The 15,450-nt window shown below is 32.3% G+C and overlaps 1 protein-coding gene across 1 annotated transcript; it reads right to left on the reverse strand.

Annotated features, from left to right (window-relative positions):
• Positions 1-4,409: 4,409 nt before the first annotated feature.
• On the reverse strand, positions 4,410-5,591 carry LOC147393687 (uncharacterized). The gene is made up of 3 exons (XM_086455679.1): positions 5,438-5,591; positions 5,256-5,317; positions 4,410-4,726 (listed from the first exon to the last, which is right to left on the reverse strand). The coding sequence occupies exons 1-3, from the start codon at positions 5,493-5,495 to the stop codon at positions 4,598-4,600; spliced, it is 249 nt and encodes an 82-aa protein (XP_086311805.1). The 5' UTR covers positions 5,496-5,591; the 3' UTR covers positions 4,410-4,597.
• Positions 5,592-15,450: the final 9,859 nt, after the last annotated feature.

Below are 15,450 nucleotides of genomic sequence, written 5' to 3' on the forward strand. Positions count from 1 at the left end.
GACCTCTTGTGGAATAAGAGTGAAAAAATATTTTGATTTGATTTTAGTACCCAATCTCGAGTCAATAAACTCAAAAAGAACATTTAAAAAATAAAAAAAAAAATCTTACCAATCAATTAAATTCTCTAGTGAGTCTATGATATAATTTACGATCGGATGTCTAATACAATCCTCAAAAATTAAAATACCTATTTGATAGCCAATTTTGAATTCTCTAGCAAGCCTATGATATAATCTACTATGTTGCACCTTTATATTGGGAGCGAGAGCACTGTAAAAAACTAATAAATGGAAATTAATTTCAAACAGTAAGATCTCATCAAAGCCCAAATAGGGCTCAGTTCCAAAGGTTCCAAGATTTGTGCAATTAAAACTCATACCCACAACATCTACTGTCTAGAAAAAGTGACATCCCATGAAGAGTTATATTTAAATGCCACTAATTATAATGGCTAACTACTAAACGTGAAATATGCACCAACTAAAATGCCAAATGTTACACAAAAAATCTGACAGTTTGTAATAGAAACATATATAACTTAAGCTTGGCAAGCCATGAATCTCAACCGGGCATTTTCATTGGTGCAGGTGCCCCACTAATGCAACACATAACATCGTTGCATAGCCCCCGTGCAACACTCGAGCTAATCCATGAGATGTAGCTCAAGTCAACCCTTCCAATGAGTCCTAAGGAGTTCCTCAACTCTCTGAGGCACTCATACTTGAGAGAATGCCCCCACACTGTGCTTAACTCTTGAAAGCTTTAGTCACACTCTTCAAGCTTGGATGATTCCAATAATTTTATACAACCGTGTGTGCATTCTCTTGAGTTAGTGAATGTGGATGCCTTAAGAGAGTTGGGTAACTCCTTAGCTGTTAATAACTAACTAGCATCGAAGCACATAGTTACTACCTGAAAAGGAAACTAGTGTGGAAAACAATGGGAGAAAAATAAACATATGAAGCTGAAGCTACCTTTAAATATTCTACCCAATGTGGGAAACGGGAAATGAGAAAGAAAAAATTAGTAGAAAAGAGTGAGAAATATGTCAGATACAACATTTACAAGTTATAAATATCCTTCTAGAATATAATCATCATGCTTAATTTTCATAAATAAATGGATATTCACAAATTGACCAATGAAATCCAACTCACTGGACTGAGTCAACTAGGGCACGGGTAAATGGATATTCACAAATTGACCAATGAAATTACAACCACAAATTTATTATCAAGTCATTTTATAAAAATACAAGAAAATATTTCAGCTCAACAAAGTGGCGATGGCGTTGTAGTTCAACTTATTAATTAAATTACTATCATCTGGTTTGAAATTAAGGAATAAATTATTCTAGTCTAATCAAGAATTGAAAATAGAATATGGGATCCAAAGGATCAGAGAGATTCTGGTAAGATTGTATTACAGGTCCAACATAGATAGAAAGAAAGAGAACTCAATGATAGTTACCTAGGTTCTCTTGCTGCTTGATGTCAACCCATTGTTCTACTTAATGATGTAAGAAGTCTTCTCCACTTTAGAGTTGTATACTAAGATGTCCCTCTCTTTAAATTTTCAGTGATCAATAATTTTTTTTTTTTTTGGTTAGCTGAGCATGATTTTATATAAAAAAAGAAAAAGGGGAAATCTCTTGTTTACAAAACAAAAATAAGGAATGGAAAAAATGCCACTAGAATAGTATAGAATATTTGGTGTTAGGTTGGGTCAGGTACATACATTTTACCTGAATTCTATGAAGGGAAATCCTAGAGCTGATATAATATAAATAATTACAAATATTCTTTCGTAATCGCCTCTCTTGTATCTTTTTATTTACTCTAATTATATTATTTTTTATAATATAATTAAAAGTTTTTGAATTAATCTTTCAAGTTGTTGGTCTTTGACCATGGGTAAACTATTTTATTTTATCAATCTCATAAAACCCACATCTTTCATGCAATTCATAATGTATTTGATTGTCATGAAACAGTTTGCCTAAATAACAAGATTTTCCCATCAAGGTGGAAGAATATTTGCCAAATTGACATCTAGAGTTTTCTCGTCGAGGGGGAAAAATCGTTCTTCTTTCTCATGACTGTCCCCATGCCAAAAACCAACTGCAGCTTGACATTCTTCCAGGTGCAAATGTGCAATCAACTACCAACAGTTATACACCCGGGAAATCAATTTTCTATGGAAAACATTTTCTCAGCAATCATACGCACCATTAGATTTTAAGCAACCCTACATTACAACCATTCCTATAAAGAACACCTTTCCCTGATGATGACATGTAATCAATAACCTCCTGGGATGGAGATAATCTACACCAATTGGAGAAATCCTTTGTTGTATACGATTCTTTTGAAGCATGTCCCATACAATTGCCAGCTCCACAATCACAATCCATCTCTCTTCTACTAACCAAGTCCACAATCAAAATTTCTTTCAAGAAAATATTCTCCTGTTATGCTAAATTTCTCTGTCCAACGACCAAGGTTCAAATGGACTTTCTCAGAAAAAGATGCGAATAAATGGTGATCTAATGGGGACATTAAAGCTTGAAAAGTAGATCTTATGTTTATTTAGTTTTCTATTTTGACTTTTATTTTTATGTTTTTGGGCTTTATTTTCAAGTTTTATTAGCCCATGGTCTTAGTGTAGTGTTTGGGGGTAGTTTGGCAACTTTAGGATGTTTTTTATTTAAGTTTATAAGAATAAAAAATTTAGGAGAGATTTTATTATGACAATTAGAGTTTTATTAGTTTCTTTATTTGGTATTTTAGTTTTGGTAGGATTCTTAGATATTTTCTTTATTTATAGATTGTACTAGAGTTTATTGATGAAGAGTTTTTGGGGATAAAATTTATAGAATTTTCTATTTTCTTGTTTGAATGTTGGTACATTTAACGTGGTGATACCATGGAAATCATTGGGCGTGATTCCAAAAAAAATCTACCATCTTTTCTTTTTAATCTTCTTTTTACGTCTATCTTCTTCTTCAATCCATTTTTTTATACATATTTTTTTGTGAGAAATCAACCCATCCAAACCCTTTTTGAATCTCGAATTTTGAATTCTTGAATCTTGAATTTTGATTTCTTGAATCTTGAATTTTGATTTTTGAATCTTGAATTCTTGAAACCCCTTTTCCTCAACCCTTAATCCTTTCCCCATTCTCTTAATCCTTAATCCTCACCCTACAAACCTCAACCCTTCCTTTATCGTATTGAAAATACTGTAATTGTAAAATTTTGTATTTTTTTTACCTTAACCATTGGGATTGTGGTTGTAAGCCAAATCCTTTGGATTTACCCTATTTTAGCCCAAATCCTTAACCCATCCAATCCCAAATCGGATTCTCCTAACTCCAGATTTCCTCTTCTTCCCTCACCTTCATGCATCATGACCCAATGGTGAGCACCTCTATATCAAGTAAATCTTCTAACAAAAAAGGCACCAACATATTCCATTTCACTCCATCAAACACGGTCTAGTCTAATCATCAACTCTCCAATCTTTCATCAGTTACCCACGTTCTTGTACTTCTAAAAAAAAAAAAAAAATTCTTTGATACCTTAACTATTATAGTTACATGTCTTTTGCTTTCAATCAGCCAGCATAATCCCGCCGCTCAATCCTCTCATCCTCTCAAAAGGTATCATATATAGCGATTTAGTAGAAAATAATTAACCTCCGTCATTGACTTTTGTGTCTTATTCTATGATTCAAATGCAAGAAATAAGCTTAAAAGGTATGCATATATAGTTTGCAATCAGAGTTCCAAACTTCAATGTTATCAAGCAACACCCACAACTGAAAACTATGATAAAAACGACAATAATATGAATCAATCATTGGCAAATTGGAACTCTAATCAACATTAAATCAGCATGAAAAATGTCATAGGAAGAGAGGACACATACCAGAACAACACTTTAGAGTTTAGAGTTTAGGCCAACACCATAGAAGATGCAACACACTAACCTTTAAAGTACCACAGCGATGTGCCTATCCCATTCTTCACCATAAAAAATATGGGTGTTTAACAAATCAATAAACTACACCCACCAAGTGCTGTTTCAAAGCCCATCGGAGAAGTCTCAAGATTTCAAGGAAAAAATACCTTTCAATAAACTTTGATACTTTTTCTAGCATATACTTCCTGTCTTGTGACCAAGAAACACTAAACATCTAAGAATGCCCACCAGATCCGGAAATTCAATAGTTCAAATTATCAAATAGCATAAATTTGACCAAATAATTAGAACATTTGAGGAAAGATGAAAGATATATATCCATTCCAACCCAAACACCATATGGAGAGATCAAACGTGAACAAGAACAACAATAATTTTTTTTTTTTTTTTGAAAAAATGCAAGTATTGCTCACACACACAATTCCTTGGCAGAAAATCACGCTAAATCTAACAAATTACCATTAGAAAGCAAAATGTGAACAGATGACAAAAGAGAAGACTCACAACTTTATACTACAGAAGTGAGAGTTCCATTGAGGATGAAAACACAATGCTGAATTAGATCATATCGAACTACAACCAAACGGCATTTACACATCGTTTAAAATCAAAATTATTTTTCAACCTCCATTGCTTGGGAAGCTTTAGCTTTCGCCAATGCTGTCAATTTTGTCTTCACTTTTCTCTTCCCAACTTGAAATCCGCTCGAACCTTTCTTCTTTTTCTTCTCACTACCATCAATCTATACAATACAACCCCATATTCAAAATAAAAAAACAAAACTTTACTTGAACAAACCCAGTTTTCACCATTAATCACAGGCCCCACCCACTAAGTAAAGCATGAAATTCAACTGTTCATCATATAATTGGAACACCCCATATTGAATAATAATTCAAATTTTTTTTAAATAATAAATTAATCTCTACTTGAACAACTTTCGTCTTCACTATGAATCTGATTCACAGGCCCTACTACCCGTTAAGTAAAGCATGAAATTCAAATATTCATCATGTAATTGAAACCCACAAAGAAAAATAGTTCGAGAAAAAGATCGATAAGAAAAAAAATGTCTAACTCAAACAAAAGATGACAAATTTACAAAAACCCCAAACAAGAAAAGTTCATTAAATAAAGAAAAAAGATCATGAGAAATCCTAAAATATAGAACCAACAACACAACTACAAAAACCCAAAAACATAGATGAAAGCTTCAGAAAAAAGAGAATTAACACATGAATAAATAAATAAATAAATGAAATAAAATTCACCTTCATCTTTGCTTTCTTCGCGTGTAGCTTCTTTGCCTTCTTTTCTTTTTCTTCTTTCTCTCCTGATTCACCGAAAACATATATATATCATCGATTAACAAGAGATCTACAAAAGTCATTAATAAGGGAAAAATAGGTCCAAAAAAAAAAAAAAACAATAGAGAAGTTCTAAGGGGATTTACTGCGGAGCTCGAATTCATGTTGCCTCTTCCTTCGCCCTAAATCGTTCTTCTTCGACATCTCTATTTCTCTCTTTTACACAAAGTGTAGCTCTGTTGGTTAAGTATTTTCAGAGGAAACCCTAGAAATATTTTACTTATTGTTTACAACTGCTATTAGCACCCCAAATTTAGTTATTACACGCCAATTTCTTAAATTATTTAAATCACCCCCATTAGAGATTAAAAGTTAAGACACATTATTCAAACATTAGAAAGGTTTGGCTTAAATTATAATCTCACATTACAAAACATTGTACAAAGAATCTAACTAATTGTTACAACTATGACTAGGTTCATATAAAATCTTAAATAAAAAAGATAGAAATCTAACACACAACAATGACGACGACGATGATGTGAGAGCTTTTATTGTCACCCCAAGTTTTACTTATTCTCAATCATTCACCTATTTTTATCTTTATTTAATTTTTTTCAATTTTGGTGTTATAAGAGTTGAGGTGCCAATCCCGATTTTTAAACTCGTCCAAGACTATGACGTACAACCTGAGCTAACTCGATATCAGAACTGAACGAGACCAACTCACAAAATCATTTTTTGATCGAGATTTAGGACTCGCGTTCAATTTTTTTATTTGTTTAATGAGATGTCTCGAACGTATTGAAAAACTTGTTTAAGACGACTTGATATTGGGGTTGAACGAAACGAGATGTGATACCGAGTTAAAAAACCATGGTGCTAATAGTAGCTCTCAACATTTAAGGATAAAGAGAGATTTACTTTATTACAAAAACTACCTTACTTTATCAAGGTTGTTACGGAACAAACCTTATTTTATGAATCAAGCTAGTATAACTAACTTAGTAAGATTTCAAATCTTACTAAGGGTTGTAAGGCCCAAATGGATTATCAAATTCGTTATCTAACACCGCAACCTTCTAAATTTCATGGAAAAATCCATATTCAAAATAAATATTATTTTTGAGCTTAATCAAAGCTGTTGAAAATGGATGGATATTGGACTCCCATATTTAAATTAAAATTCCACGATGAAAATTAACTCTCTCTTTTTTAATTATAAAGTTCTTAGAATTTTGTCCTTCATAATCTTGTGACATCAGGTCATGTTTTTGTATGCCAAAAATTGATGCGGTTAAGATCCACTCCAAGGTATGTTAAGTAACAAATTAACACCATCAATTTGAATTTTATGACGTGGATTCCCACTCCAAGTTTTGCAGGATAACAAACTTGATAGATGAGGTTTGGTGGGTAATAAATTTCATAAAGTAAGGTTCCCTTGGAGTTGTATGAACTCCAAGGGAGTTTTTGTAATATAAAAGCTAAGTTTGTCAGGTAAATCTCACTTACAAAAGTGAGAGACTTATTGGACAGACTCACGTATCTGTTGCATTTTTATTTCAAAAACTCTTTTACTTTATTGAATTTGTTATTCAACAAACATTGGAGTAGAACCCACATCTTTTAAAATGATTAAATACTAATACCCTCATTTCTTTAAGTTAATACTATTATATCCCCTCTCTCCTTTCAATGTTTATTCTCTTGTAAAATAAGGAGAGGATTTAATGGGTATTTGATTAAAATAATTGAGGTTATTATAATTATTTAATCATTTACAATGATGTAAGTCCCATTCCAAAGTTTGTCGAGTAAGAAAAACAATTCCTTTATTAACTTAGTGAGGAAAGCTTTCTCACTACATTAATTTGTGGCATCTAAAAACACAATTTGATGCCACAAGGTTGTAGAGGACAAAATTCTAAGAACTTTGAAAAAAAAAATCTCACCATTGAAATTTTAATTTTACATTTGAGAGTTAGGTAACCCTCCATTTTTTAGCACCTTGGATAAAACTCAAAAAAGATATATATTATTTTTTTTATATGAGTTTCCATGAAATCTCGAAAGATGTGGTATTGGATTGCCATTGTTATAATCCATGTAGGCCCAACAATCCTTAATAAGATTTGAAATCTTACTTTGTTAGGCTAGCCTAGGTCATAAAGTAAGGTTTATGGAGCAACAAACTTGATAACGTAAGGGGATTTTTGTAACAAATAAGTCTAGTCAATAAATCTCTCAAAAATATATCTAAAGTTGATGACTATTTACAAAAATACTATGAGTAGCGCAACCAATGAAGATAATAAACAATCTATCTATATATAACTATTATGAGTTGTGTAACCTATGACATGATCATCCTCTTTAAGGTTAAAGGAGTATAGGAAGACACTAAAGTTGAAGGGGTATTATTGAAAATGGGTTGAAGGTAAAAAGAATGACAATAAAATTGAAAGGGTATTATTAAAAATGGAAGCCAAAAAAAGAAATAAATTTGAAATTGTTTCTCGAGATTTGTAAGGAGATTAAATCCCTACTCTACTTATTAGGGAGATAAACATCGGGATGAGAACCGTTGTGTTTTATTATAAAGACTAGTGTTTATCTGTGCTTACATCAAAAGCATTTTTTTTTGGGTTTAAGGGGTGAAAAAGAAAAAGAATTAATAAATTTAAAAAGATATTATTGGAAAAAGGGGGAAAAGTGGAAAAGTGATATAGAAAGTTATAAGAATCTTTTCGATGAGGGACAAAAGAGAAAAAATAATAAAATTGGGATATTCTTGGGAAGGACAAGGAGAGCGAAGACAAAGGAGAGGGGACAACCATCTTCAAGTTATTCTATCTATGGATTGTAAATCTTGAGAGAAAAAGTGGGGTCTACCTTGTGTTTTATTATGTCTATATTATATAATAAAACACAATGGTGGGTCCATTTCTTTTTATCTCAAGATTTATACCCTATTCACAATGTACCTTGAGGCTAAATTTTACCTTTTCTCTTTTACCTCCTTCCAAAAATGATCATAACTTTATTCTCTTTCTTCATCTACTTTTTTTTTTCAATATCACCCCTTCAACTTTCTTGTATTTCTTCTTTTCCCCCTTTTATTAATAATACCTCCCAAACTATATTATTTTCATATTTTACCCTTTAATCTTAAAGATTTTTTAATAATAGCTCTCCAACTTCATTATTTTTTCTCTTTTACCCCCTTAATCCGAAAGAGAGTGCTTGTATCGTAGGCTCAAACAAACTTAAGTGGATAAGAAAGAGGGATTTATAGGGTTTTTATTACAAAAATTCCCTGTGAATTTTGACTAATCCAAGGGGACCTTACTTTATCAAGTTTGTTATTCAACAAACCTCCTTGTAGTGAGACCCACATCATTTAAAAAAAAAAATTAAATATCTATAATACCCCCCATTTAAAAAAAAATTAAATATCAATTATATAATCTCACTCCTTTTAACATTGATATTCTCTCTCCTAAAATGGTACGTCTTGATTAAAAAACTATGCGTAGTATAGGTATTTGAAATTTTAAAACTTGATAAAGTTTGTTGAGTAAAAAACTTGATAAAGTAAGGTTCCTAAGAGTTGTCAAAACTCCAAGGGAGTTTTTGTAATAAAAAATATAATAAATAAGTCTTCCAGATAAGTCTCTTTACAGTAAAACAAGACAGATGCCCCTCTCTTTTGTCTCAATCTATATACCCATAGAAAAAGTATTTCGAGGACAATTTTTACCTTTATTTTCTTTCTTCTCCTCTTTTTTTTTTTAAATAATATTTCTCAAACTTTATTATCTTTCCTCTTCTCATCTTTTTCCAATTATGCTTTTATTACCTTTCTTGTTTTATCCAATAATCCAAAATATGATACCTTCCATTAATACTCCTCTAACTTCATTACCTTTCTTTTTTTAGTCCACTAATTTATAAATATTGTAATGCGTGTATATAAAATATGTGAGCCATCCTGACTTATAAGTAAAATACGTGTGGTCCGGGATAGGACCTATCTTTTTGTTACTTAGCTCAACCAAGCTATTATTCAAGTCGATTTTAAGATAGGATTTTAGGGGCTGATTAGGGTTGGCCCATTTAATTCCTGACTTGAAACCAACACAAGCCATTGATTGTCCTAATTATTGCTAGACACAAAAATCCACATCTATGTAATAAAACACAATGGTGGACCCCATTCTATTTATCCCCCACATAAAGAGGGATTATAGCTTAATCTTGTTACAAATCTTGATGATAACTTTAACGTTATTGTCTTTCCTCCACTATCATTTTCCAATGATACCCCTCCAACGTCATAGCCTTATGTCGAAGCTCAAGTGATAGTTGCTGTCAACACTTTGGGCATTGTACTCATGAGAATTAACTTGGGCAACTAAAGCCACCAACCATTGAGGTCACTTGTATAACGGCTATAACGCTAAGGTCATAGGTTCGATCCCAACTTACCCCTACAAAAAAAGAAAAAGAAATATTTAGAAGAAGAGAAACACATATAAATGAGGCAATGCTTTTGGAGGTGAATATGAGATTCATTTATAATGCATAAGCGCTTCCAGAAGGATCCAAGAATCTTATGTGTGACAGTGTATTCACGAATATCATAACAAGTTTAGGAAGGCGACAGTCTATTTGTAACCACTCTTCAGGCATATATGGACACATGTGTAATATCGTAGTGAAGCATCAGAAGGCTCTGAGAATCCAATGCGGCCCACTAAAGTTTGTGAGTATATCATGATAAGTTTTAGAAACACAACAATTTATTTTGTAACCGCTTTGTAGGCATATATAGACACATGTCAATATGACAGTGAGGCATCAAAAGGCTTTGAGGATCCAACATGGCCCATTAAAGTTTGTGAATAACACTATAACTTTTAAAAGGGTGACAACCTGTTCGTAACCACTTTGCAGGCGTATATAGACACATGTCAATATAATAATGAAACAACTAGAAGGTTTTGACAATCCAACGTGTGTGAATATCCTATAAGTTTTAGAAGGAAGACAACTTATTCATAACCGCTCTTCAGGCATATATATAGACATATTTTGATATGATAGAGAAGCATATTTACAATATGTGCTTTTTAGGGAAGTTTACAAAGGCCCACTTTGAAAAAAATAAATGGAGGAATGTAATTCGTTTAGTCGATCCAACTTTTTAAGATAACACTTTGATGATGATAAGAGCAAGTGAGAACTAGGTTACCAAATTCGTTTTAAAGGAATTAAACGGTGAACCGTTATGAACCGAACCAGTTCGCTTTAGATTAGTAAAATGCAATGATCTAAACAAATTTCAATATTTTACTTGAATGATTTTGGTCCCTCTATATATTTTTAATTAGGGGTGCAGACTGGATTGGGTAAAATCCGAAGCCTTTTGGATTGGATTGGTTCGGATTGAGCATGGCTTAATTCGAGTGCAGATTGTAAAAAAAAAAATTCGATTGATTTGGTTTGGTCCCAAATTAGGGGTATAATAGAATTGAACCAACCCGAGAACTGAACTAATCCGAAGTATTTATTATTATTATATATATATCACTAATTTTTATATGCTTTAACAATAGATTTCAAAAAAGAAGGATTTTCTCCTAATGAATTTTAACTTTCTTTTTTATTTCATTTTATGAGTGTCTTGTGTCACACTCATATTTGAATATGATTCTAATATTTATTTTTTTTCCCTTTTCATTAATTACTGATCTTTAAATTATAAGAATTTCTCTATCAATCACTCACCCACTTGAAATATTCATAGATATTTCATTTTTTTAAAATAAATTCCAGTAATTTTTTATGCATAGGTAGACCAATGTAAGATCGGACTAAGGGTTTGTTATTTTTGTGTTATGTGTGATGCGTGATGCTTTGTTTATGTTGAAATAATAAGTATGTTGATTTTTTATTTATGTGTACTATGTGTTATGCGTGATGCTTTATTTAATATTTATTTTACTTAGTTTTAAGTTTTAACTATTTTAATTTTACTATTGAAAATAATAAGTATGAGAACTGAGATCCGATCCGAATCAAGGTTGATTTAGATTAGTTTGGTTCTATAGGGTAATTGGATTGGTTCGGTTTTAAATTTGTAGAACTGATCATGTTTGGTTCGGTTCCAATTTTGTCAAAATCTGAACCAATCTGAACCATGTGTCAATATTGAGATGTCTTCCTAAATTTCAAACTACTAACATATCCCTTTGACCTTGGTCTTTATAAATAAACTTATGAAAAATGACCAAATATCGTCATCTTCAAGCTATTAAATAAAAAAAACTTTTTTTTTTTTTTTTTAAATCTATCATTGTCAACATCTTTTTTACCCTATTCATCACTTCAAACCTTCAAATGTCGTCATCTCTGTCTACCCCTATGAACCAAGTTCATTCTCAAGTGGCAAACCACGAACCGACGAATCAGATTACATGGAGTGAGAGCAAATGACCAATTAGTATACAGCTATTGCTTGAGGATGAAATCTCAATCCGTGGGGTCAGCTAAAACCTCCTCTTAGAACCTAGAAAGAGCACGCATCAACCATCCACGACATGTAATCCCATTTAGTAACTAATAACTGATCAACCAATCAAAATTGACCAAATCAAAGGAAAAAAAAAATTATAACTAATTAACATCATATCCCCATATTATAGGTATGGAAATAATATGACTAAGCTAATGAGGCTTGAGCTTCATCCAATTTATTATTGGATACAATCTATTCCATTCCCAAGCTATTGGGCCTATTCTTGTAGTCCAAGTTGGGCCCATATGCTAAGATTGAGAATTAAAAAAAAAAATGCAATAAAACTTCTGAGTTGATGTATTTCAAAATCATAAATACGTACTTTCATCTTTTTATTTTTATTTTTTATAATTTGGAGCATCCAACTCATACTCAAGCACATGAACTGCACATACAGACAAGGTAATTTCTGTGATAAATCCCTAACAGTAGCCCCAAAGGTGGGATTTGAACTCAAGAACTCCTTTTCTTGAGGCTTGGTCTTAGGCTCTTGGCCATCTTACTAACTCTTATCTTGAGATTTTTTTTATTTTTTTTTTAACTTTATACTCTTTCCTCTTCTCTTCCTTTTTAAGAATACCCTTATAATTTTATTATCTTTCCACTAGTATCTCATTTTCAAGATACCTCTCCGATTTTATTGTCTTTTCTCTACTACAATTTTTCAATAATACCCCCACAACTCTATTGCTTTTCCTCTTTTACCTTTTGCCCGTGCCTACCAGCATACTCTAATATATATAGTGGGGTGTTCGGCTCACAATCTTAGGTTCACAAAATCTCACAAAAGTTTTGTCCTTTGTGGCTTAAAAGTTTCGGATTGGGCTGATTTTTTTGTGAGGATGATCTCTATTGTGAGCAGATTATCCCCACCAAAAATCAGCTGAATCTGAAACTTCTAAGTCCATCAAAAGTGATTTACAAACTTTCGATAAGCAATCGATGATTATAAATTCTAAAACCAGTTTTGATTCACTTAGAAGTTTCAAATTCGGCTGATTTTTGGTGAGGCTGATCTCCTCACCATAGAGATCATCCTCATAAGCAATCAGCCCAATCCAAAATTTGTATGCCGCATAGGACAAACGTTTTGGCAGCATTTTTGTGAGCTAAAATTGTGCACCGAACGCCACCCATATATATATATAGGACCTTTATTTTATATAAATAAATGAAATAAGGCATTAAAAAATACAAGTTTATTGTAGTATATTTAATTTTAAGATCAAAATTATTTCATTAAAATATCGAAAAAAAAAAAAAAAACTAACATGACAATGTTTTAGTCGTTGTGAGAAGCTTTTATTGTGACAATTTGGTGCATGAATACACATGGAAAGCTTCCTATCAAACAAATGGTCTGAGACATAGTTTGGACCCAAGGCTCACTTCGTTGACATGCAAGGACAATAACAAATACTCATCCCAAGGATCTTGGGTCAGTTAAAAGTAACTTCATACTAATTCCATTCACAATCTTTTCAGTATTTCTTTCGCTGTGTTAGGATCTTTAATTTGTATAAAGTTCATATTTAGACATGTCCCACTATGTTTTGGTGAATATTAAATATACTCCCTGTCTAATTGGTGGAATACTTTTGTACAATCAGGGTAAAAATCTATAACCTTAAATAATGGGTTGGGGGAGAAAAATTTGTAAGTGAAGGTTGAAGGAGATCAAATCTTAAGGTAAAAAGCAGAGTAGAAAATTGTTCCTACAAGATTCATTTGGGGAGTAAAAAATCAAGGAACTTTGACTAGTGGTTGATGATGAGGGCATTTAAGTCATTTTGATAAGTATTTTAGAGTAGACATACGTCAAGGGGGCATGTCATTAGTTTGAAAACATAGGAGTATCTCTAATATTAAATACATAGAAGAAGGAAAAACACATACTATTAAAATTACTCTTAGGGAGGCTAGATACATTAAGATTACATGTTTGATCTCTAACTTACCCAACAAAAATAAAAAAACAAGAAGTAGAGAAACACATATAAAAGAGAATGAGGCTTTTGAAGGTGAGTATGAGTTTATTTACAATGCGAAAGCTCTTCCACAAGGTTCATAAAATCCAATATGTCTCGTGAAGATCAAGAAAAATTTTAAAAGACGATAATCCATTACTCCTCGAGCATATATTGAAATATGTTGTTGTGACAATGAGGCAAATGTATTAGATATATGGCTAATGATTTTCGGACTCAGTTTTTTCACTCGATCTGCCCTAAATCTTTTTCTCGTGTATCCCGAAGAAAATGATCTATGGTTCTGTGCCCTTGCCACGTCAGTAGAATACAAACTGAGTCCGAAAATAATGACTCATATGTCTATGGATCAATTTGGAATGGATCGAAGTTGATGCCATACCAAAATCATAAACATTTGTTGGCCACCATTTGCAAAATCATCATCACAAATAAAAATAAATAAATTAATCAATAAATAAAATAAAATTGCCCCCACTTCTAGCTTTGACCGCGAGTGTGTGAGTAGGAGTACTTGTAAGTAAAGATACTTTATAAGGGGAGAATTATTTAATAGACCCTGCGGCTGGGTCATCTTCCTAGATGTACCCGAGTTTTGGAGTGGTATCTTAACAACCTAGTTCATTAAAATTTTCTTTCTTAATGGTCCCTCACTGGCTATCCCTAAAAAAAGTGCAAATTCAAATAGTTGAGATCAATAAATCAAATTTGTCGATATAGATGATTCATTTTCAAATATTGAGATTGGCGATTTACAACTTTTGATCTCAACAATAGTAAAATGTTGATCTCAATGATTTGAATTGCCCATCTCGACAATTTGAATAATTGATCTCACCAATTGAAATGGGGATCAGGGATCATAAGAAAGAAAAAAGTTTACAAAATGGACATCAAGTTACCGTACAAAAATTAGGGGTGATTTAGAAAGAAGCCCCGCCTAAGGGTCTAATAAGTAATTTTCCCCTTTATAAATGTATAAACTCTTCAAGAAAGCTTCGAGGGATTGAAGGATATATGTTCGAGCCACTCTTTTTGAGAGGTTAGATGGGATTGGATTGTGACTTCAACAACAATGCTTGAATGATAACCACTATTGATATCACTCTTAAGATGGCTATAGTGTTAAAGTCACAAGTCCGATCCCACCTTACCCAACAAAAAAAAAAAAAAAAAGAACAAATACAGAGAAGAAGAGAAACACATATAAAAGAGAATGATGTTTTTGGAAGTGAATATATGCTCTATTTATAATGCGAAAGCTCTTCTATAAGGTTCTGAGAATCTAATGGGGTCTGTGAATGCCACGAAAAAAATTTAAAGTGTGACAACCTGTTCGCAACTGCTCTTCAAACATACATGGAAACATTTTGATGAGACAACAAGGTTCATTTAGTAGGTAAATCGGTGGATAAGATTTGGTTAGGATCCACGTCGATATGGAAATAAGGATCATAAAAGCACATAAACCGATTTAATAATTTTGGAAATAAGCATTACGTATGGAGGGCCAAGACCCATAGCTCAGTTGGTTTGATACATTGCAAAGTAACTTGGAGGTCGTGGGTTCAAGTCCAACTTACCCATA

This window comes from Akebia trifoliata, chromosome 10 (genome assembly GCF_017979445.1).
Source record: "Akebia trifoliata isolate Shusen 1 chromosome 10, ASM1797944v1, whole genome shotgun sequence".
Taxonomy (NCBI): domain Eukaryota; kingdom Viridiplantae; phylum Streptophyta; class Magnoliopsida; order Ranunculales; family Lardizabalaceae; genus Akebia; species Akebia trifoliata.

Bases quoted from the DNA above. Each gene is read 5' to 3' on its own strand.
- LOC147393687 (XM_086455679.1), bottom strand. From the start codon at position 5,495: ATGTCGAAGAAGAACGATTTAGGGCGAAGGAAGAGGCAACATGAATTC. The intron at 5,318-5,437 runs GTAAATCCCCTT...TCGGTGAATCAG, and splicing joins ACATGAATTCGAGCTCCGCA to GAGAGAAAGAAGAAAAAGAA. The intron at 4,727-5,255 runs GTGAATTTTATT...TGTATTGTATAG, and splicing joins CGAAGAAAGCAAAGATGAAG to ATTGATGGTAGTGAGAAGAA.